Source organism: Nomascus leucogenys, chromosome 15 (genome assembly GCF_006542625.1).
Source record: "Nomascus leucogenys isolate Asia chromosome 15, Asia_NLE_v1, whole genome shotgun sequence".
NCBI lineage: Eukaryota > Metazoa > Chordata > Mammalia > Primates > Hylobatidae > Nomascus > Nomascus leucogenys.
In genome coordinates, this window is record NC_044395.1 from 31,661,230 (window position 1) to 31,685,253 (window position 24,024).

General features: G+C 33.4%; 1 protein-coding gene across 3 annotated transcripts in view; it reads right to left on the reverse strand.

Moving 5' to 3' along the window:
- DYNC2H1 (dynein cytoplasmic 2 heavy chain 1) overlaps window positions 1–24,024 on the reverse strand; it is a 380,957-nt gene that overhangs the window by 305,188 nt on the left and 51,745 nt on the right. For all 3 annotated transcript variants that reach the window (XM_030828784.1, XM_030828782.1, XM_030828783.1), the window contains exons 25-38: window positions 23,366–23,536; window positions 22,096–22,478; window positions 20,063–20,195; window positions 19,845–19,962; window positions 17,823–17,935; window positions 15,711–15,830; window positions 12,815–12,965; window positions 9,892–10,097; window positions 8,562–8,744; window positions 7,792–7,974; window positions 5,538–5,761; window positions 4,671–4,786; window positions 2,405–2,604; window positions 981–1,245 (exon numbers count right to left, since the gene is read on the reverse strand). In XM_030828784.1, the coding sequence (XP_030684644.1) occupies window positions 981–1,245; window positions 2,405–2,604; window positions 4,671–4,786; window positions 5,538–5,761; window positions 7,792–7,974; window positions 8,562–8,744; window positions 9,892–10,097; window positions 12,815–12,965; window positions 15,711–15,830; window positions 17,823–17,935; window positions 19,845–19,962; window positions 20,063–20,195; window positions 22,096–22,478; window positions 23,366–23,536 (2,566 nt within the window). The remainder of the gene's footprint in view (window positions 1–980; window positions 1,246–2,404; window positions 2,605–4,670; window positions 4,787–5,537; window positions 5,762–7,791; window positions 7,975–8,561; window positions 8,745–9,891; window positions 10,098–12,814; window positions 12,966–15,710; window positions 15,831–17,822; window positions 17,936–19,844; window positions 19,963–20,062; window positions 20,196–22,095; window positions 22,479–23,365; window positions 23,537–24,024) is intronic.

Consider the following 24,024-nt stretch of genomic DNA (forward strand, 5'->3'; position numbering starts at 1 on the left):
GCAAGGCTTAGGTATTTTTATTCCCACAAGATATTCTTCAGACTTTTGTCTTCTACTATGTCATGAGAATGTACAAAGGCTTGCTCTGTTGTATATCTTTTAGAAAATATAGAAAATCCAATTTCCAATGCCCTGCATGAGAAATAAAAAATTCACCACTGTCAAATTTTCTTGACATATAAAAAGGTGACCTCAAAGGGGGAAAAGTAGTGACCAATTGTATACATAGTCTTTCCAGGATAAAACCTTTTTTATCCATCTTTCCTAAAATGGGAGTGGTTAATACTGTACTTGGACCTTTGAAACAATTCAAAGAGGAAAATTTCACTGATAAAAGTTTTAGAAATACATGAAGGTAATAACTGGCTTTTACTTAATGTGGTATTATAAAGAAAAAGAAGAGACTACATTGAAAGTCCCTTCCAATGCTTTCACTTACTGCCTTAGAAAAATAATTATTAATTAAAGTATAACCTGGCAAAAAGTACGGAGTCTCCTCTGATTCCAGCCAAAAATTCTCTTGAAAAACCAAGTCAGCAAATTTAGACCAGGAAATCTGCAGTTTTACCACTTAAATTTTCAAAAGTATTCAAAATACTTTATTCAAACTAATGAGTTAATACTGTTCATACACATCAATTTTAACCCCAAATAAAAATCTGTCATCTTGTTTATTTCTGAGGCATTATAATATCAACTCAGCAAAGATTTTATATCATTCAGTAAATTAATCTAGTTGTGAATTACAATTCACCCAACTTATTCTAAGTTTCTATTATATTAAAAATAGTTACAGAGTTTAACTGAAAATGATGGCATGTCTTGGCCCCCTCCAAAGTAAAATATCAAATGTACATCATTATAACTTAATTATGACTTTATGGTCATGTAGAAGCCTTGACAAAGACAGCATTATAGACAAATTATATCATTATCTAAGAATTACTAAGTAAAGCAAAGAAGTATACATAGAGACTAACCTTGAGGTTCCCGAACCACTTGACGAGCACTATTTGTCAAAACACCATCAGACCATTCTCTTGTGTCCATGTCAATATGGCCTAATAACTGATATCGAGGCATAGCTTTGGGGTTCATAGTATATTGTTTCACTACTTTGCCAATTTTACAAAGCGCGGCCCTTAACATTCTCCAAAGGGTTGATTTTCCAGCACCACTTGGACCAACAATAACAACTCCCATCCTCTGGCATAACTGTTCATACAATTCTAAAGCCTTTTTGATCTAGTAGGAAAGAAATATGTTCATACATGATTTATAATATTCAATCATACTTAGTTCTGCTTTTATTCTATAACACTTGATCTAACGTGTAAACTAGGCCTTTAATTTCTTCAGTGGAAGATATAGCCTAAAATGTAATAGAATACCTAAAGAAATCTGAACATATTTACAATATAATCTTTAAATACTTCAATATTTCTTTAAAAGAAACAAAGGTGCTTTCCAAGTTTACAAGTTCAAAAAACTTGTATGAACAATATGTTCGGTACTTGCTCCACTCATTCACTCATTCAAATATATTCATCATTTTATTCACTTATTCATTCATTCATTCATTCATTCATTCTTATCTTACTTCTCTCCAAAACTGAGGGCAAAGTGCTAATTTTGAACAATTATTTGCACTACATAAAGAGACTCACTTAAAAAAATCCTAAGAAATTATCAAAGTGAAACTAAATCATATATATAATCAATTATAAAAATATATGTATGATGAATCCATTAGACACTACGTACTCTAACGGGCATTAGGAATCAAATAGTGAGCAAAAATATATATGGATGGCCAGGTGCAGTGGCTCAGGCCTGTAATCCCAGTGCTTTGGGAGACTGAGGTGGGCAGATCACCTGAGGTCCAGAGTTTGAGACCAGCCTAGCCAATATGGTGAAACGCCACCTCTACTAAAAATATAAAAATTAGCCAGGTGTGGTGGTGTGCACCTGTAATCCCAGCTATTCAGGAGGCTGAGGCAGGAGAATTGTTTGAACCCGGGAGGCAGAGGTTGCAGCGGACCGAGATCACACCACTGCACTCCAGCCAGGGCGACAAAGCAAGACACTGTCTCAAAAAAAAAAATAAAAAATATATATACATGGATCCTCCCTTTCATGGAGATTACTACATGGTGGAGGAGAATCAATATTAAACAAACACACAAATATGAAACAAGAATATGTGATAAGAGCACATAGCAAGAAGATCAAATCAGGACTTGAAGATCCCCGAAGACTTCCCTGAGCAAGCTGAAAGATAAGAGATAAGAAAGATCTAAGTTGAAAGATAAAAGATAAGTTGAAAGATGAAGGACAAGGATAGTTAACAAGGAATCAACTAGGAAAAGGGATCAATCTATTAAAAAATATTCTTGACAGTTACCTGATTGGGTATAATTTCATAATTGGCCTCTTCGAAGACCTGCTTTAATGCAGCACTTAGTTCATCATATTCCACTTCTTTCAATTCAATTCCAGGAAAGACATCTTTAATCAGTGCATCAAACCGGGTGCAATCAGTAAACGTAAACTTTGACATTGTATTAAGCCTCAGTGCTTGTACCACAATATGACTTTCATTAGCTAGAAAAAAGTTTCATTTTAAAGTTTCATTTTCATTACTTTAATGATAATGAAAAGTTTTTATTCTATAGCCTTGATATGCATTATCAATCATTAAACGCGCTAGAATTTAGTAACATTTAAAGACATTACATCACATGAATTGGCAAGCTTACTTTAATATATTTTGGCTGCCAAAAACTAAATGTCACTAAGTACAGTTATAAACTCTTTTTCATAGAATTCAAATCACAGGGTAGCAAGATATTAATTAATAATAAAAATCATTATCACTTATATTTGCATAGTACTTCACCTTTTATATTATATGATGTAATCCTTTTAACCACCTATAAAGTAGGTTAAAAAGTATTACTATTATTATTCCAACTTTACTCGTGAGAATGTTAAGTCTCTGAAGGTTTAAATGACTTTCTGAGAAGGCACAGCAGTATTATAGCTGGGATTCAATTCCAGATAAACTAATTCTAAATTCGGGTACCTCTCCAAACATACCAATATCTTCTCACAGTGTATGTCCTAGGATAAACAACTACCAAACTGAGCAACAATCTTTGATCAGCCTTGTTCAAACTTGGCTCACAAACCCATTCTTAAGCCAAATGCAAATACTGATACCACTGCCAGACTCTTATTTTCACAGATAGTAGTTACTGATTGGTAAGATACACAAAATCAAAGAAACCATTTGCCTGGCATTTCCTCTATAATTGCTTAATATTTCCATGCTTAAGTATACATAAAAAGTCTGGACTTCTCTAAAGCTTATTTCAAGCACTGAACTCATAAGCCATCTTTATTTATTACAGGTATGGTTTAAATATTTCTTAAAAATCACCAAATATAGACAACTAAAAAACAGTAATGTAAGCACTCACAAAATAACTATATCTACCCAGACATAGGCCAACCTAATAATACAGCTAATGTAGATGCCATTTTTAAGAGGCATATTTTGATCATTTAAAGTCCAAAGAGGTAATTTCATGTGGTCCTTTTTTCTATGTTGTCTCCATTTTCATAGTGTTTTAACTTAGTTTTCAATAGCAACCTGAAGAAACTGATTATTCAGCCTTTCATGAACGTATACCTCCACAGGTGGGGGAAATCATTATTTTTATGTGAATAAAAAAACATTTATTTTATATGAGGAAAGTATAACAAATATATATGTGTCTATATTGAGCTAAATAAATGAGTTAATGAATACATAAATGAGGCAGAAAAGACAAATCTTCTTTACAGAAGAATTTCAAATAATATATGAAGATACTACCCCTCCACCCCACCCCACCCCCCAACCCCCGCAAGGAATGGAGCTTAATCCTTTCCTTGCCACTCTGAGAGTAAGCTAGATTTATTAACATGATTCCAAAGAATAAAGCCAGGAGGGTAGAAAATAACAACTTCACATTGGAGAAACCTGGCAACACCACCATAGCCAGGTGATGAGGGTTAACATAATTAGTGATGTCATATGGTTGTTATATACCCACTGATATGACATGGTAAGAAAGACACTCCACCTCTGCGGTATTCTTTCCAAACATTTATAACCTAGTCTAATCATAATATACTAGCTTTAGAAGGAGAAAATCCTGCATGTTTCTAAGGTTTCTGTTCTTGTTTCAAGACAAGACAAATTATCAGGCTCTACTCTACACCTACTGAATCGGGACCTTTGGGGGTGGGGTCTAATAATCTGTTTTAACAAGCCACTAGGTGATGCCAATGGACATTGAAGTTAAAGAACAAGTGGACTTTACATATTACAACTATTTAATATTTAACACGCATTAAAAGTTATTATAAGACATCAGGTAAAAACTGGAGAAAACCTGAATAAAGTAGGAAATCTAGTTTAAAAACAATGTATCAAAGTTGATTCATTAGCTGTGACAAATATACCACACTAATGAAAGATGTTAACAACAGTAGAAATTGGGGCAGGGTATACAGTACTCCTTAATACTGTATCTACAACTTTTCTGTAAATCTCAAACTATTCTAAATTAACGCTTATGTTTTTAAAAATAAGTTAATGTATTTGGAATAAACAATCATACCACTCCGTGTAGTGCCACTTTTCTTTAGCTGTCTAAGGAGATTTCCACTTCCTCTCAGAACTGTCTTCAAAGCTCTCAAACCCCAATCATAATGTTGCTGAGGTGTCAAAAGTTCCCTGAAGTAAAGACGTAGAAATCAACGCATCAAATAGCTAGAAGAAATTACTTTCATCATCACATCCAAAGAAATACAGAATATAACCACTGACACATAGAAAAGAATGTTGATATCCCATTAATTTATATAAGGGAAGCAACCACACAAAATAATCATTCAAGTAAGCTGTTAAAGATGGACGTTTCTCAAGGGTAGGATAAAGCTTTTATGAACAAGCTAATTATCTTAATGAAGATACCAAACGACAATTACCTGTTACCCTTATGCCTAAAGCCTTTGATCAATCCATCTTGCTCTCAATCTCTGACACTGTCTAGTTCACCATTATCTCTTAAGTGATATGGAAGAGAATTGTACATTGTCCCAAAGAAACTAAATGTCAGTTTCTATTATTAGAAATAAGACATAAGAAAAATTGTGAAGGATTCCTTCCAAAGAACAGTAGCTTGTGACTGGTCAGCTGATAAATTAGTTCAATAAGAATCATTTAGCTGAAGCACTCTAATATAAACATTTTGAAGAAAAAAAACTGATCAAATTAATAATATTTAAGAAAAGCAAGTTGTTTTGAACCAATATTTTTATGTGCACACTAAAACCTTTCATATCTACTCTATAAGTACAATAAAATCATCAGAATAAAAAATCATGTAATAGTTGAATTGAGAAAATATGAAAATGATCACTAATAACCATACTCAATCATTAGAAATGTAAAATATAAAAATATTTAGAACAGGAAAACTCACCTAGATAGATTGTAAATAGCTACCAATTTTCTGCCCAATACTTTAGCATCTTTAAAGCCTTCTGAATAGAGAATAACTTCTGCAATAAGCTCATTGTCTGGACGAGACATAGCTACGGGCCTGAAAAGCTGTTTAAGATTATCAGGCAGTTTTTGTCTTCCTCCGTAACCTTTTCCAGCAGGATTCATAGTGATAAAAATTCCAGAATTAGAATTTACTTCTACCTGAAATATTAATTTAAAATATTAATTTAAATATTAAATATTAAGTTAAATAAAATATTTAACATATAGGTATCATTTATATTTGAAACTATAAACATAAAATATGCTGCCAACAGAAACTTTATTGTGACATATTACTACACATAAATCTTATACCTTAGCTAAAGGTAACCTCCAATGTACTAACCATCTCCTTACTCAGTATATGATACATTCCTTAAGACCTACACTGCTTTGCAGAGTTTATTTATAATCAGTTTTTTGAGGCTGAATGTTTAAGAGATACTAATTTCATTATCTATTTATACATTAAATATATGTTTACTAAAAGCCTTCTTAGTACTAAACACTTTGTTAAGTACACAGAGACAACTGAACTAAATAATAGTTTAAGCCACTCTGGAGCTCAGAGTCTATCTGGTATTACAGAGAGGCAATCATAATGTAATAACTATTATGACAGGGAAGAACTGAATGTGATAACAGCACTTAGTAGGAAGATTTTCAGCAAAACCCTAAGAATAGAAGCTAAATTAGAATGTGTAAACAATGAATGCGCAATTAGTAAGCAGAAGCATCTAGAGTAGAAAAACCAAGAAATCTAGCTACAAAGGAAAGAAAAGAGAAAGAAGAAACATGAATCAGGGAAGGTTTGTTTATGTTTTAGTTATTATTAAGATGAAAAAGATGTGATTATGTTTAAAACCTAATGAGGAATTGGTAGAGGAGGGAAGACTGAAGCTATAGCACAAGGGATAATAAGGTCTCAGGGAAGAGGATTCCAAAGCACAAGTGAAAATATTAGTATTGGTTGGGAGAAAAGACAACTCTTTCTTTGTAAGAGAGAAAAAAAAAGGGGGATGTAGAAGAAACTAAATCTTGATGGCAGGTAATTCTCACTTAATAGTTTCTTCTCTTTTTCTTTGTGAAGAGTTTAAACATCACATAAACAACATGTTAACAATTTAGAACTGGTCTTACATTCTTGTGCTACCTAGAAAAATATGTACTGGGCTACCTAGAAAAAATTATATAACATGATAATTTCTTAGTTCTTACAACTTTCTGTATTCGGCAATCCACATTATATAAAAAAGTTTACATTTTCTGTACAAATGAATTTACATTCTAGTGACATTAATGTATATCTCCTATTTAGAGAAGTGAGGAACAAAATAGCTAAGCATTTGTTGTTTTAACATTCGTATAGGATAATGATCAAAAACATGTGCTTCATTCTGCTCCTATGCTTGAATGTTAAAACAAAAAAAAAATGTGCTTCAGAATTAGACAGCCCTGGGTTCAATTCCTAGCTCCAGTTCTTACTCTTACTTACCAAGTCCTAGTTTCTTCAGCCACAAAGCAGGAAAAAAAATAATACTACCTACTTCAAAGAGTTGTCGTAATTATTAAATGAGACAATACATTAAGGCACTGTGAACAATGTCAGCACAGATAATAGAATAATATATAATACAACAATATAGATATTATTATAACTGAATTATCCAAAATGAAAAGTTTAAAAATGAATAATGGGCTGGGTGTGGGGCTCACACCTGTAATCCCAGCATTTTGGGAGGCCGAGGTGGCGGGGGGGTGGATCACCTGAGGTCAGGAGTTCAATACCAGCCTAGCCAACATGATCAAACCCTATCTCTACTAAAAATACAAAAATTAGTTGGGCGTGGTGGCGGGCACCTGTAATCCCAGCCATTCAGGAGGCTGAGGCAGGAGAATCGCTTGAACCTGGGTGGCGGAGGTGGCAGTGAGCCAAGATCACACCACTGCACTCCAGCCTGGGCAACAAGAGCAAAACTCTGTCTCAGAAAAAAAAAGAATAATGAAAGTAGGACCAAAAAAGGGTAAGAAACCTCAGAAACATTTTATAGCTAAAAAATCTTACAACACAGGTTACAGATTAGAAACACGGGTGTCAGGAGAAATAAAAAGAGAATATTGCTTAAGTATGAGCAATATCAAGTCTTACAAAATATTTTAATTCTTTAAATTCCCAACATATTCTATACCTCCTTGCCAAGCAGTTCACATACAGTTCTATGATTCTTCAAAGCATCTTGAATTGTCTGGATTTGCATAGAAACTGCTGACAGTACAGATTCTTCCAGCCTATTAAATTCATCAAAACAACCCCAGGCCCCACACTTCACCAAACCAACAAATATTCGTCCCATTGACTTCACATCGATGCCCTTAAAAACAACAATAAAAATGATATTCATTAAAAAATAATCAATCTCCATAACTACTTAACATTTAATGCCACTTATTGGTAAAGTGATAATTTATCCCATCTATGCCTCTTTTGCTCATTTTAAAATAGGGATTAAGTAGCTGCTCTTTCAAAACCCAGGTTGATTTCAAGGGATAAACAAAATAATGCATGTGAAAGTGTTCTAAAAAGTTTGCAGAACAAATACAAGATTTTGTTAGTTACTCTTTAAGTCAAAATACAAATTATATACAAAATGTTTTTAAAACTGTCATCTGAAATGAATAGAAAATTTTTCCTTTTGTATTATTCTCTTTACTAAAAACATTTTTCTACGATGTAATATAAATCTTCATTCTGTATTTAAAATTATTTCTTTGCCATAGTTCTTAGAAAAGTTTTGGACTACACTATGTACAACCTCTGTCCACTTTACATTTCAATTTAAACAAATTCTGTCTTCAAGTAATTTAAATGTAGTGATTTTTAAGTACAGTATTTCATATACTAACAGAAACTAAATATGATTAACCCATTGTTACATATTTTGATAATTATTTATTCTACCTCATCACAATTAAAGACTAAAACTTGTCTTCCAAGAAGGCCACCTAAAGCCTTTACTGACTCCGTTTTCCCAGTTCCAGCTGGTCCATAAGGATTTCCTCCAAGTCCCATCTTCATGGCTTGAGTGAGAGTTAAGTAGCACTTGTCTGTCAATGGAGTATAAACCAGTTTGGAAGCATTACCCTATACAAGAACAACACAAAGTCACAGTATTCATGTTCTATTCAACATTTACAAATATTTTTACAGCATGAGATTCTAGTTAAATAGATAAAAATGCAACAAACAGGTTGAAGTTTTTAACACAGTAAAATATCCAAAATTTTTTCTAGTGAAAGAAGCTTTCTAAACACAAACTGAAATCAAACTTATTTTTCAAGAAAGTATTTCATACTATACTCAACACACTGTTAGGTTTCAAAATTGTTTCTCAAGATCTTGTTAATGGCACAAAGATATACTTCTAAGGAAAACAAATCCAAAGTTATTATACAGTAATCATCCCATTTCATATTTTAAAATTTATATAAACTATTTCCTTGACTCTTATGATATCCACAAATCAGAACAATTTTGGAGATCACAAAGTGTAATGAATTTGAAAAATTCCTTATGAAATTAATCATTTAATTTATCAAATAATTATCAAAGTTTCTACTAAACTGTAGGGAAAACAGACTCCCATTCCAGCTACAATTTACAGTGTGTTTTTCCTCAATCTAGGTAGATAGATTTGGGTCTCAAATACATTTCCCTTTTGAAAAAGTCAATTGGCAGCTCTCCTAACATAGGTTTATTAACAATATTTTCAAATATATTTTGATGATCCATTCATTATGATAGAAAAAGGCAGACGCAACAGTTGGAATTTTTGAGAACATGTTTACATTAACTAGGCTATTTGTCTGAAAATTTTTTCATCTTACAAACTAAAAAATATTTAGCAAACATTTTAGCATATTTAAAATTACGCTAATTTTTGCCTTGTTTAAGGAGACACAAACCAAATTGCTTTGACTGAGGTTGTCTATATTCAGTTCTCCTTGGATGAAGATATATTTCAAATTGTATATAAATGCAACTCCAAGAAAAGGTACATTTTTGAGAATTCAGTACAATACTAGCAATATTTTAACTTTTTTGTATATAGAATGAAGTTTCACTTTTTTCTTATGTGACACCTTTCTAATTCTGATTAAACAAGACAATAATACTAAAATTATTACGGAAAAATTACTACTTAAATAAAAAAGTATTTCTACCAATAACAAATTTTCTTTAAAGTCAATTATTTCTAATCGGAAATATAAAACACTGCCACAACTCATACCTGATATTCATAAGTATACTGAAATTCAGAATCCACCATCTGAACACAACATGTATGATCACTTTTCATATAGAATCTAAGTTGTTTTTTCCAAGCCCAGTCCTCAGTTGTATGAACCTGAATTTGGTTTAACTGCTTTACCACATCAATACTATGGATAGTGTCAAGAACTAGGGCTTTAAGTTTAAGCTCCAGGATGCCCGATTCTAGGCACAAACAAAAATATTGACAGAGAAAACGTTAGCCTGTGACTTACATAATTTATGATAATGTGTACAAGTGATTTCTCAATGAATTTAAATGGTAATTTCATGACACATATGAATGGTATAGTAATACAAATCACATAAGCTAAAAAAGTCAAATCTACCAGTAAGTAAGAAACAAGATTTTTGAGTATAAAAATTAAGATATCAAAATTCCAAAAGAAAACAGTTTCAGTTCCTTATTCAAGGGAGTAAGCACACTCTACCCTGCTTCTCCCTCTAAATGCAGGCATAAAAATCTGTTGGAGAACATACACTAAACTGCTATTTAGAACTCTGAAAACAGAGTAGCAGGCAGATTGAGGAAGACCAGAATTAGAAGTGACACCAAACCAGTGGTGGATTTACCATTGTATTTTTTTCCCCCTTCTGGCAACCCTAGGACCATACTCAATGCAGCCAGAAACCCAAATTGGTGCAGAGAGAGCTCTAGAAGACCACCTCTAGCTCAGGCTTTAGAAGGAAAGGGGTCTTCTTGCTAGCTATCCCACTGGCAGCTGGGACCCAGAAGTCCCTAAAACTCCAGAGGAGCTGTGATCCCAAGAGAGTAGGTAAACCCAAATTGCACAAAAGTGTGCAAGAAAATAAAGTACATGAACCCCAGCTTTCTGGCCAGAGAAACAAAACAGAAGGCTAAGGGAACCATAAAACACTGGGAAGATCATGGAGAAGAAGGAGATTGAAAAAATAACCATATAAACTTCTTTAGAAACTCCTGGACTCATTCCCAAGGTGCAGTGCATGAATAGATCTCATTCTAATCAGAAACCAAAGACTGGAATTGGCTACTAGGGAACACATGTGGGACAGACTGAAATAGCACTACAAAGATTTGAAAAGAGACTGACACCAGAACCATAACCCACAGAAAGCTGGCTAGAACTTGTAGTCTGAACCCAACAGGATCAGTTGCTAAAACAAAAATACCAATATTCTCCAGAGGATTTAAACAAAACCCAAACCCTCATAACATAATATTCAAAATGTCCATGATACCCTCCAAAATTATTCAACATGCAAAGAACCAAGAAAATCTCAATGCACATAAGAAAAGACAATAATAGGTACCAGTACCTTGATGACATAGGTTGAGGTTATCTGCAAAAGACTTCAAAGTACTATTATTGCTGGGCAAAGAGGCTCCTTCCTTTAATCCCAGCACTTTCAGAGGCCGAGGCAGGAGGATTGCTTGAGCCCAGGAGTTTGAAACCAGCCCAGGCAACATGGCAAAACCATGTCTCTACAAAAAATAAAGAAGTCAGCAAGGCATGGTGGCACGTGTCTGTAATCCCAGCTACCCAGGAGGCTGAGGTGGGAAAATTGCTTGAGCACAGGAGGTCAAGGCTGCAGTGAGCTGCAATCTCACCACTGCACTCCAGCCTGGACAACAGAACAAGAACCTGTCCCCCCAAAAAAAAAAAAAAAAAAAAAACCTTTAAAGCCCTATTTTAAGTGCTCTAAGAAGTAAAAGGTGAAGGCTTTTGAAGCAAGTGGAAAGACGGAATATCTCAGCAAAGAAATAAAAAAATATAAATAAATAGAAATTTTAAAGCTGAAAAATACCAAATTCTTAATTTTTTGAAAATCACTAATGGACTCAATATTGAAATGGAAATAATAAAGGAAAGAGGCAGTGAACTTGAAGACAGAGCAGTAGACATTGTGCAGGCTAATAAAGAAGAAAAATTAAAAAAAAAAAAGGCAGCACCTCACAGATCCAAGCCCATGCCAAAAGGTCTAACATTCATGTCATGAGAAACTCAGAAGGATAGGAGAAAGAGTATAATACAGGAAGAACATTTGAAGAAATAGAAGCTAAAAACTTTCCAGATTTTGGTGAAAAACAAATGTACAGATTGAAGCTGAGACAACCCCAAATAGAATAAATACAAATATGTGTCTATATCATAATCAAACTACTGAAAACTAAAGAATATGAGAAAGTCTGGAATGTTGCCAGAAAAAAAAAAGTTATGTATTAAATTACTTATAGAAGAATAACAACTCAAATGACTGTGGATTCCTCATCAGAAAACATACAGGTCAGATGGAAGTAGAACACTTTAAATGCTGAAAGAAAAGAATGGTTAACTCAGGATAGCCAGTGAAAATTCTTCAGAAACAAAGATAAAATAAGACATTCTTGGATGAAGGAAATCTATGTGAATTCACAGGCAGCACACCTTCTCCAAAAGAAACACTAAAAGAAGTTCTTTAGACAGAAGGAAAATGACACCAGAAGAAAACCTGGAACATCAGGAATAAAGGAAGGGCAACAGAAATGGTAAACATCTAGGTATATATATAAAAGATTGCTGTCCTCCTCTTAAGTTTTTTCAAATATCTTTGATGGTTAAAAGCAAAATTTATAACATAATTTCATGGAGTTTTCAGTGTATGTAGATGTAAAATAGTAAGACAACTATAACATTAAAAGGAGAGGATAAAGAAGCCTATAGGGTAGTAAGGTTTCTATATTCTATTTAAATTAGTAAATTACTGATTCAAAGTACGTTATAAAAATTTAAGTATATATGTTGTAATTCCTCCAGTAATCACCAACACAGATATACCGTCAAAAACACAATAGGTATATTAGGATAGAATACCAAAAAATAACCCAAAACCAGGCAGAAAAGGGAATGTTTTTTCCATACCAGTATTCCCTGGATCCTCAGAACTTGTATCAATGTTAGTATACTGTTCTAACTTATGCACCAGTTGTGTTTCAATCTGATGAAGACTATGATCTTTAATGGCATTTTCTACATCTTCAGTGAATTTAATCTGCTCCGCCAAGCATAAAATCTATTGAATAAAGAAAAAAATATTTTTAAAAGGTGAATTTACTTAGAAATGTTTTATAAATTTAAAGAAAGACACATTTTTTCAAATTGCCAATTGTATATTGGATATCTCCATCTTAATGTCATACTGGAACCTTAAATATTAATAGACTAATACAGTAGTAGAAAAAGCATTGTGTGATGCAGCCAAGCCTACTTCACAGAAGTCATTTCATATTATAGTCTACTACAAGCCTATTTTTTTCTGGTCCTATAACCCACTATGTTTATTGTAACCTCAAAGCCTTTGTATTTTCTTACCCTCTCTTCAGAAATGGCTTCTTTTCAACCAGTAAACTACAAAGATATCAAAGTATGATGCATTCTCATTAGTAAAAGGGCAATCTTTAGCATTTCAAAATAATTTCTTAGTATACTACTGAAGTGTACAATAGCAAAATTCCAATGTTTTCCTAAACTAAGATCTGACTCGGCCGGGCGCGTTGGCTCACGCCTCTAATCCCAGCACTTTGGAAGGCCGAGGCGGGTGGATCACTTAAGGCCAGGAGTTCAAGACCAGTCTAGTTAACATGGAGAAACCTCGTCCCTACTAAAAAATACAAAAATTACCCAGGTATGGTGGCGCATGCCTGTAATCCCAGCTACTCAGGAGGCTGAAACACGAGAATCGCTTGAGCCTGAGAGGGGGAGGTTGCAGTGAGCTGAGATGGCACCACTGCACTCCATATCAGAGCAGGCTAAGCTGCTGTCTTACTCCAACTTAAAACATTCTGTAAATATTATATTATGGTTCTTTTATGGAAGAGAAAGCCAATTAGTAACTCATTTCTAAGCAAAGTAATAGCCCAAACAAACTTTGTGGTATGAAACTCATCAGCTTCTTTAATCAGTGGCATTTATTGAGAACCAAATCTGCTTTTGAGAAAAAGACTTTGCTCTTTGATTTTTATATGAAAATGTTCCTTTGCCACCTCCAAGCCTAATGCTGGGCAATACTACTGAATTTCTATATTATAAATGCATCTCAATAAACTTAATTTTTTACAGTCTGCTACATAATTTCTGTGAATGGTTAACAAAACTTATAGTTAAGTTACAGTCTTGGGTTATAAAATCGCATTACTGTTAAGACAGCTGGATAGGAAATAATATTATTAATTACCTAAAATGTAATGACAACTAAGGGTGCTCTGTAAACATTATGAAATAACCTTCAAAATGACTTGATAATGTAGGTACTTGAAGGTCATGTAAGTAATATAAGTGTCAAAATGTTCTACTCAGGATAACTGGCAAAGATTAGTATTTAAACCAAAGTCAGATTCTTTCCACTTTACCACACTGCCTCCTTCCCAGACCAGAAAGTGCCCTCTCTACCATTATTTCAGGTCCATATAAAAAAAGTAACTGAATCATCAGTATATGATAACCAATTATGCTACTCAATTCCCTTATGTAAATACTCTTGAGATCAATATTTCTCAGCATTAACTGCTAATAAACTAGAATTCTTTATTTTAGTAGATAATGAACTATTTACATTTTTAGTAGTTAGCACTTTTACTTGACTGCTCAAGGGCCTGGAGGTAAGTTGCAGGCTGAAATCCAACAACTTTCTTTAGCCTATTATCTCTCACTGTATCTCCTAATACAATTGTCATTTCCCTAACCCAAATATTATACAATATTGCTTTTGTAGACTTTTTTATACTGTGTCTTTTATTCTAAGTTGATTTATAAATCCTATCTAGAAGTTGACAGAGAACTAGGAAACATTTTCAGTGGTAATAAAGCAGTCTACTCTGGTTCTACAATGGCTTTGATTATTCAGTGATGATTACTTGTATTTTTCTCTAAGAACTTGAGCTTTTTTGAAACATTTCAGTTTGCCTTAAAATAATAAAAGATACAAATGGCATGTATGAGAAAATGGTTCAGAATGTAAACTGTTCCAAGCTTCCATACGTCAAGAAAATCAACATAAAAACCTGTTCCAATAGCCACTACATTTTTTTTATTTGAAAAGCAAATAACTTTGAGAGCTGCTGGGTAGATTTTTCTATGAGAAATCATGAAACATCCCAATGTCTACCATCCACAGTCCCTAAGAACTAAAGTTCCTGATGACTTATACCTGTAACATTAGTCTGGCCCAACTATTAAACAACACAGGATGTTTAACACAAGTCTTAGTGCTACATTTTGATATAGACTGGTACAAATTTTGTAAGCTAAATATCTAGTACCCAGTGTTCAGGGATGAACTCCTATTAACCCTGAGCTGTAGCCATCTCTGTAATTCTCCATATGACCTCATTCTCATTGTCAATATTACAGTCTAGTGTTATGACTATTTCAGATTTACATTAATACCTGCTAAGTTCCTGCCAGCTCCAGTGCTTAGATGATCCCATGGGAGGGGTGGACGGGTAGGGGACAACAGTGTTATAGATCCTGTGCCTCTCCATCAGTGAGGAACTAATCATCTGGAACCAGGAAGCTATTAGATGCCTGATTCCCTCCTCCCCATCCTACTCACCACTGGCCTAGGTTGCTTGGATCTCAATTCATCCCCCACATTTTACAGCTGAAGGAACTGAGACTCAGAAGTTAAGCAATTTGTCCATTAACTGTTAGATAAAGGGAGAAAACAGATGCGATTTATCTGAGCCTCCTGGCTTCTAGGTCAGGGATCTTTCCACGTACCATGCCTATCTAGCTTCTACACGTAAGCCGGCCCCCTTACCTGTGAAGGGAACAGAGATGGGTCAACTGCACCTTGAGAACTTCGCCCAGTAGTAACACATTCCTTCAACAACTGTTCCAAAGTTTTCTTCATTTCCAAGGCCAAATCATTCAACCATGTCTGAAAAAGAAATTGCAAAATAATATACACAAGACATAAAATAAATTGGAAAATAATATATACAAGACACAAAATAAATATACAATCTACTGACTAACTCTACACTTTTATTTCTGGAGGGGGTATTATACTTTCCTATTGATCATTACACTCCTAAAATGTGTTATAGGAATATAATTCTTTATTTTCTTAATAAATAGTTTAAATACTTTGAAGAAAACAATTTTTTTCACCTCTTAGGATAATTATGAGTGTGAAAACTCAGAAATTTGTGGCTAACACTACCATGACTATATCTATACAAGCCAATATAATATGAGCATTTAAAAATTGACCCATTCATTTCATCATTATGACAAATCAAACCAGATAGTTTGGCCAATAAATCAGGGTCAAAATGGCTGGTTAATTTCCCTGGCTCATGCTATCCTGGTGATCTTATATTCATAAAGTTGTAACTACAGGAAGGGATTGCTTCATCAGGATGAAGTGTATTATTTGGGGGCTTAGACTGCTTCATCCAACAAAACCAATTTTGTTTCAAAGTGAAAACAATGTATTTTTCCACTCACTTGATTATATATAAAATAATAAACAGTTAAAATAACGATGATTGATAGAAACAACAATGAATATTTATGAATCACTTCTTAACCTTAAAAATATGTCATCTGCATTAAAAAGGCAAAAGCTGCAATCTTAGCCTCTCATCATTGAATACTTAAATTACTCTGAGTTCCGGCTTTTTTTTCAATCTGTAGAGCATTTTTAAGTATTGAAAATAGCATCAAAATTCACTGAAGCTACAGAGTGAGAATCCGCTTCTCAGTGCATGGCAACAGAGACACCTACTCTGCTAACAATCATAAAGCTTCCAGAGTTTCAACTTTTCCTTTAGCTGATATACCTGCTCTAGCCCAGTTGCTAAAATTTAAGCTCTGTCTCTCTGTGTATATCCAACAAAACTATAAGAGAGGAAAAAAAACAAAACTCTTAACCAAATATGATTAACACATTTCCCAGATTTTCAATCAACTGATTTATGTACTCAATATCCAATAAAATGTTGTAACCTAACCAGGAATAAACATTTTGCTAGGCTGTATGGACATGCACATGGTAAGGCATGGGCCCTGGCTTCCAGTTGGAAGATAATTTAAAACTGAAAAATTACAATTCCATGCGATGCAATCTATTGCTAGTTAGTTTTAGCTATATGCCTATAATAGGACTTTGATCAGTTTACTTCCAGTCCTGCAGAACCAGTTAATCAATAGTTGTTTGCTTACTTGTTCACCCAAATCATCTTATACAAATTCATATTTTAAAGAGTAAAGGCAACTAAAATTTATTGAGTACCATGTTCCAAGCACTAAATAGTGTACTTAAAGCCAATTATCTCATTTAATTTTTAGTTGAAAGTCTTTGCAACAGTTATAGGTTGAACATCCCTAATCCAAAAATCCAAAATCCAAAATCCTCCAAAATCTAAAACTTTTTGAGATTGACATGATGCTCAAAGGAAACGCTTATTGGAGCATTTTGGATTTTCACATTAGGGATGCTGAACTGACATAATGCAAATAGTCCAAAATCTAACAAAATCTGAAATGTGAAACACTTCTGGTCCCAAATACTTTGGGTAAGAGACACTGCACCTGTATTGAGATTACCATTTTACTGATTAGAAAACCAACACTCTAAGTCACATAGGTATTAAGTTATGGAGCTAAGATTAATATCTAAGATTTTTTACTCCAAGGCCAAGGTTCTTTTCATAATTACAGGCTGCCTTCCAAAGACTACAAATCCATATTCTTTTTAATATCAAAATACTCTGAAACTAACAAATCATTTTTAAGATATGAGCTGAGTTTCCTAAAATACCTAAATTAACCAACTTTACCCTCTAAATTGGCTAAATTATTTTAGAAACAAAGTCCATATATAGTTAATCCTTTTTGTTTTCATATTTGAAAAAGAATTGCTTACCTCTACATTATTTGATAGAGGAACTTTATTTTTAAAAGGTACAACTTCTCCCTCTAAAGATTTCATTGCAGTTATATGTTTTGATTCCTCATCAAAGCAAACACTGTTAATACCTGAAATATAAAAGCAATGATTGAAATGCAAAAGGATTAAAGACATAATTATTAGATACAATATATGTGTGTCACATAGTTGTTAATATATACCCTAAAACATATATAATAATCAAATTATAATGTATACCACATAATATATAGTACTCCTAGTGTATAAATGTCCTATTGAGGGAAAAAAATCACTTTCTGGATCAATATTCTTATCACTCATCTGAAATATTTCTTATCAATATCTATATGTGACATGATTCACTGGTCAAATTTGTGAATGTTTATTTAGATATTTCTACATATGTTTGTTTATTCATTCCTACCATTTTCCAGAAAAAAAATTTAGGCAACCTAATCAACTACTGCATACCAATCAGTAGGAATTGTCCTAACTCACATTCTTGGGGGAGTGAAAAATGTTATAACCTCTTTGGAAAATGATTTGGCAGTTTCTAAAAAAAAGTTAAACATATACTTACTATATGACTTAGCAATTCCAAAACTAGGTGTTTATCCAATACAAATAAAAACGTATGTCTACAAAAAGACTTGTATGATTGTTTACAACAGCTTTATTCATAATAGCCAAAAACTGGAAATAACCCAAATGCCCATGAACAGGTAAATGCGTTGAAGGCAAATAAGACTTCCCCTTCCCCAAAATTTGCATATTAGTTTATAGTATATAAAAAACTTGAACATATTATGTCATTTTGATCTTCACAAAAAAACTATATTATCATTTGCAATATAAAGAAAAAAACTAAATTTCAGAGAGGGAACTTGATAACCAATTAATAAACAATAGAGAGATTGGTTAAATAAAAGGCTTCTGATTCCAAGAGTTTGTTTTCTACTACTTCCCATTGCCCAAATCATAGTTACAAATATAAGCACCCTAAAGCTTCAGATACACAGGAATTCATGAATATTTCTGTGCAGGACTGGATAGTAAATATTTTTAAGTCTAATGGACCACATGGTCAGTGTCAACTACTCAACTCTGCATTTATAGCATGAAAGGTATAGACAACAATACATAAACTACTGTGCAGGATTATGTTTCAACAAAACTTTACTTAAAAAACAACAAGTAGTGAGCCAGATTTGGCCCATGGGTTATATTTTGCTGATCCTTGATTATTAGTTAAAATGAGGAAAACTATTTTACTTCATAAATTTAATTTGAAAAATACAGCTCTTTTCTATAGAACTGTTTGCTCTATAGAAGAATTCATTTGCTTCTTCTTTCCAAGCAAATTAAGTATTTTAAGAAAATAATAGTCATTATTTTGGTAATAAACCTATTCCATTTCCCAGTAATAAGCATCCCATTAAAGTGACTCTACAACATCAAAGCATTTGACATTACACTTTTCCCCCATGTAATCTCACCTGTTCCTAGAGTTTAACTATTATTTCTATATGGATGCCTCCTACATTCTCACCTAGGTCTCTTCACTGACAATAACTGCCTATGGAGTATCTCCACCTGTATGTCATTCAGGAAACCTTAAACTCAATAAGGAAGAGGCATATTCTCCTTCACTCCAGGCCTTTGCACAGCCTATTCCCACTGACTGCCTGCCTTTTTCTAACTAAGGCCTATACATTCTTCAGATATCACCCTAGATGTCACTTACTTCATGATGCCCTAAAACTGAGTTAAATGCCCTCACAGATGGAGCTATAGCACCACATACTTATGTCAATCACCAGAATTGTCACACTGTATTATATTTGTCAACTTACAACCTTGTCTCCCCCATTAAACTGTACATTCTTTGGGTACAGGAACTGTATTTGGGTATATGAACTGACTACTGTATTCAGTAGTCTACCCAAGAGCATAATATTAGGCCTGGCAGACAGTTGAAACACAATAAATATCTGCTAAATAAATGTTGAATCCTACCAGCAAAAAGCTTCTTAAGGTGAGACTGAATCACTGATGGGTTGGTAGACTGGCCCAATATTTCTAATAAGTCATCATCACCAATAAAATAAAATCTTGGGAATGCTGAGCGTTTTTCCTAATAAAAATAAAAACAAAAAACAGCTTTATTTTTTTCAAATAATTAAGATATCAAATACTTTACAATTTATTATATATTTTTTTCTTAAAAAACATGCCTCCAAAAATTCATTTAATGATTTCTGACATCTTTGAAGCTGATCAAGTATTGTTAGTAGAGAATTTCTGATTCCAGCACAAGTAGTTAATGTTGTGACTCTATTGTCTTTCTTGATATCAGTCATTATTGATCTACAAAAGAAAAAAAAAGTATCTTCACATCTATTTTAACAATTTGGGGGGTAAGAGAAACAGATTAAGACTTTTTTTTTACCTGCTTAAAATGAACTAAAGGTAACACTATTATAACAGTATTACACCTCTAGGAATGTTAAATATTAATATCACACTATCATTTTTAACTTCTCACATTTTAAATTATCTTATATATTTCATTTGCTAAGCTAATTTTTTTTTTTTTGAGATGGAGTCTTGCTCTGTCTCTCAGGCTGGAGTGCAGTGGCACAATCTCTGCTCACTGCAAACTCCACCTCCCGGGTTCCCGCCATTCTCCTGCCTCAGCATCCCGAGTAGCTGGGACTACAGGCGCCCGCCACCACACCTGGCTAATTTTTTTGTATTTTTTAGTAGAGACGGGGTTTCACTGTGTTAGCCAGGATGGTCTCGATCTCCTGACCTCATGATCCACACATCTCAGCCTCCCAAAGTGCTGGGATTACAGGTGTGAGCCACCACGCCCAGCCTTGCTAAGCTAATTTTAAGCCCTACCTCATAGAGCTAATGGTCCAGTGACAGCAAAAGACATCAAATAATTTCTAGAAATATTTAAATAAAATTGTGATAAATGTTAAAAAGGAAAAGTACTGTTAAAATGGCTAACAGGGCAACCCATAATCTAGGACTTCTTTAAGGAAGTAATTTAAATTGATATGCAGATGAAGATTAAAAAGAAAAAGTGAGTGAGTAGAAGACGTTTCTGGCAAAGATTCTGGGAAGAAGATAGGTATGTCCGAGAAACTAAAAGCTAGAGTCACTAAAGCAAAATGGAGAGCAGCACAAGAAAAGGATAGAGAAATGAACAAGGAGCAGATCATGCTTTATCCCTAGCACAATGGGAAACTATTTTAAAGTTTTATTTACAGGAGTAAAAGAAAGCGCTGAACCTGCATTTTTAAACAATTACTCTGGCTGTTGTGTGAAAAACTTATACAAGAGCAAGTCAGAAGGTTAATGTGCGTAGTACAAGTGAGAGATACAGAACATTAGAAGTACAGATATACTCCTATACAGGTGTTTGGTTCAAGATATGCTAAGTAGGTTGGAATCAACAAAATTTGGCAATTTAATGTATGTAAAAGTGGAGGAAGAGGGAGATATCAAAGTTATCCATCATGTCTCTGCTTTCAGCAATTAGGTTGGGCCATTTATTGAAACAGGAATCAGAAAGAAAAAAGATTTGTTGGAAAGGAACTGGTAAGTTAAGCTCATGAATTCAGTTTTAGCCTACTATTTAAGCATGTTTGGTAGATTTGGAGCTCAGAAGAGAAATATGGGCTGTACATGTTAAGTTGAGGAGACCTCAGCATATAAAAGAGAACTGATGCTGGCAGTGGTTAAGATTACCTGAGAATACAGTGAGAAAAAAATCGAAGGCTGAGGCCTAGAGAAAGACTACATCTAAAGATTTGGAGACAGCTAAGCACTAGGAACTATGTGTTGAACTAGAGAGACAGTCAGAAAACCAAGAGAGGACGAAATCACAAAAGCCAATGGAAGAGACTTTCTAAGAAAGAAGAAATGCTCAACTCTATTAAATACTAATGAGAGATAAAGTAAAAGAAAAATTGAAAACGCCCTTTGAATTTAAAAGAGGAAAGTAATTGGTGATTTTAGGAAGTATGTATTATTAGGTAGAGCGGTAATAACAGAGACCACACCATAATGGTTCAAGAAGTAAACACTTGAATAACAGGAATAGCTTCTCAAAAGGATCCATTAGAGAAAGAATTTGAATACACAGAGGATACCAATCAGGTAAAAGTAATTTTCCTGTATTAAGCACTTCACAATATGAATTAATTTTAAAAAAAAAACTACCATATGTGTCTATGTCTTACATCATTTTACTGACCTAAAATCTTCATCAACTCTGTTGAAGCGTGTCTGTTCTTTTGGCAATGCTCCACGGCCGAAAATGGGTTCCAAATACACCCACTTTCTCTGAATATGATTTAAATTCTGCAGGTACTCATCTAACTCTGCAAGTTTTCTTTCCCAAATTGATACTTTATCTTCAAATCCTTTATAATAAGGAGAATCCTTTAAGGATTGGAGAAGGCATCTATTATCTCCAACCTGATTTACTATATCTTTCCAGTCTTTAATCAGCTTCATAGTTCGACTTTGGCTGTCTTCATAATCAATTAATGTAAACACTGCTCCAACTCCCCAAAGATCAAGTTCACGTAAAGCTTCTCTGATTGTAACTTCACCTTGTGCCCGACTATTTAAATCCTATTTAACACAAAATATCCATGTTTATTACTTCAACATTAATTATCACATAAGTAAATAATAGAAAAGTATTTTATGAAAAATATATTTTATCTGGCTTTTCACCACAAGGCAAAAAAAAAAAAAAGTTAAGTGGCTCTATTTTACATGCAACTCAAGAAAATTACTGGCTATTTTATCAAAGCATGTAAGACACTAAGTATCCTGGTTCACATGGTCAAAATATATACAAAGTTCTGCCTTATGCTTTTTACTTCTCTAAAATAAAAGCAAAAAATTAAAGCATCCATCACAAAAGACAAAACTAGTTTGGTTTATTTAAAGTTTTACAGACCAAAAGGCCTATATTTGGCACAAAAGAAATTCAGAAATTATACTGTAATCTTATTGTAGATTCTGATACATCTAAAATGATTAACAATCCACTAGAGTTATCTTCTGCAAGAGTCATGCTTCATGACTTCTCAAGATTATTTAAAAACATTCCAGGGTTATTAACAAACACAAAGGTTTATTTTTGGGATAGGAAATAAAATAATTTGATATCAAGAGTCCTATAATTTTGAACGGCCAGAACGCAACACTAAAAGTCTGTCACTTGTAATAAATTGTGACAACTTTTACTTTTACCTGAGACCTTTTCTAAAAGTGATTAGCAAACTGATTCTTGGCTTAGCTCTCTGGATTTGTGTATCCTCTAGCTTTTATGTGTAACATATCACATAATTTTTTATGTATTTTATGTAAAATGATTTGTGTTTGTTTACTTTTTGATTAAAGCTGATTCCCTTAAAGGAAGACTTTTTTTGTATTTAAACAAAATATGAAGCAATATTGTATATTAAAAAAGGCCAGACTTATGGGATATTTATAAAAGTGATTCATACTTTAAGGTCGGCAGCTTTGGCTACAATTGTGTCAGCTACTCTGAGCAAATCACCAAACAGCAGTTTCTCTAGACTAGTCCCCCTAGGAAGTCCAAGGAGACGAAAAAGGTCAAGCCAGTGATCTGGAGAAAGATGCTCCCCTCTCACATATTTCAAGATAGGAATTACGATCTGTTACAAAAAAAAAGAAAAAGTCATACGTATACACATATACATATATTAGCAAAATGCAAATTAGTATTTAGTATTTAGTTTAATGCTTATTGGTTACCAAAATTTTAATTACTCCATTTTCTTGTTTAATAATCTTAAAATCATATTCTTAAACAGAATTGTATAAAGCTTTTGATTAAATGTTGCTATGGATGCACACGAATTACCCTTTGTAGTTTAATGTATTTTAAAACATGACATAGACTATTTCTGTTTTTATTATTATAGGATAGGACCCATGATGGACTGGAATGTATAAACACTCTGTTTTTTAACTTTAACATAAATTTCTTGTAACTTCTTTCTCATTGGTAGTAGAAATATCAATAATTTCTATGGTTTACTCTGTATTTCCTATTTTCTTCATGAAATGGAATAATTTAATTGAAAAACATATAAAGTAAAATTATATAGTTCAGTCACTACATAAGAAAAAGATGAAAGCT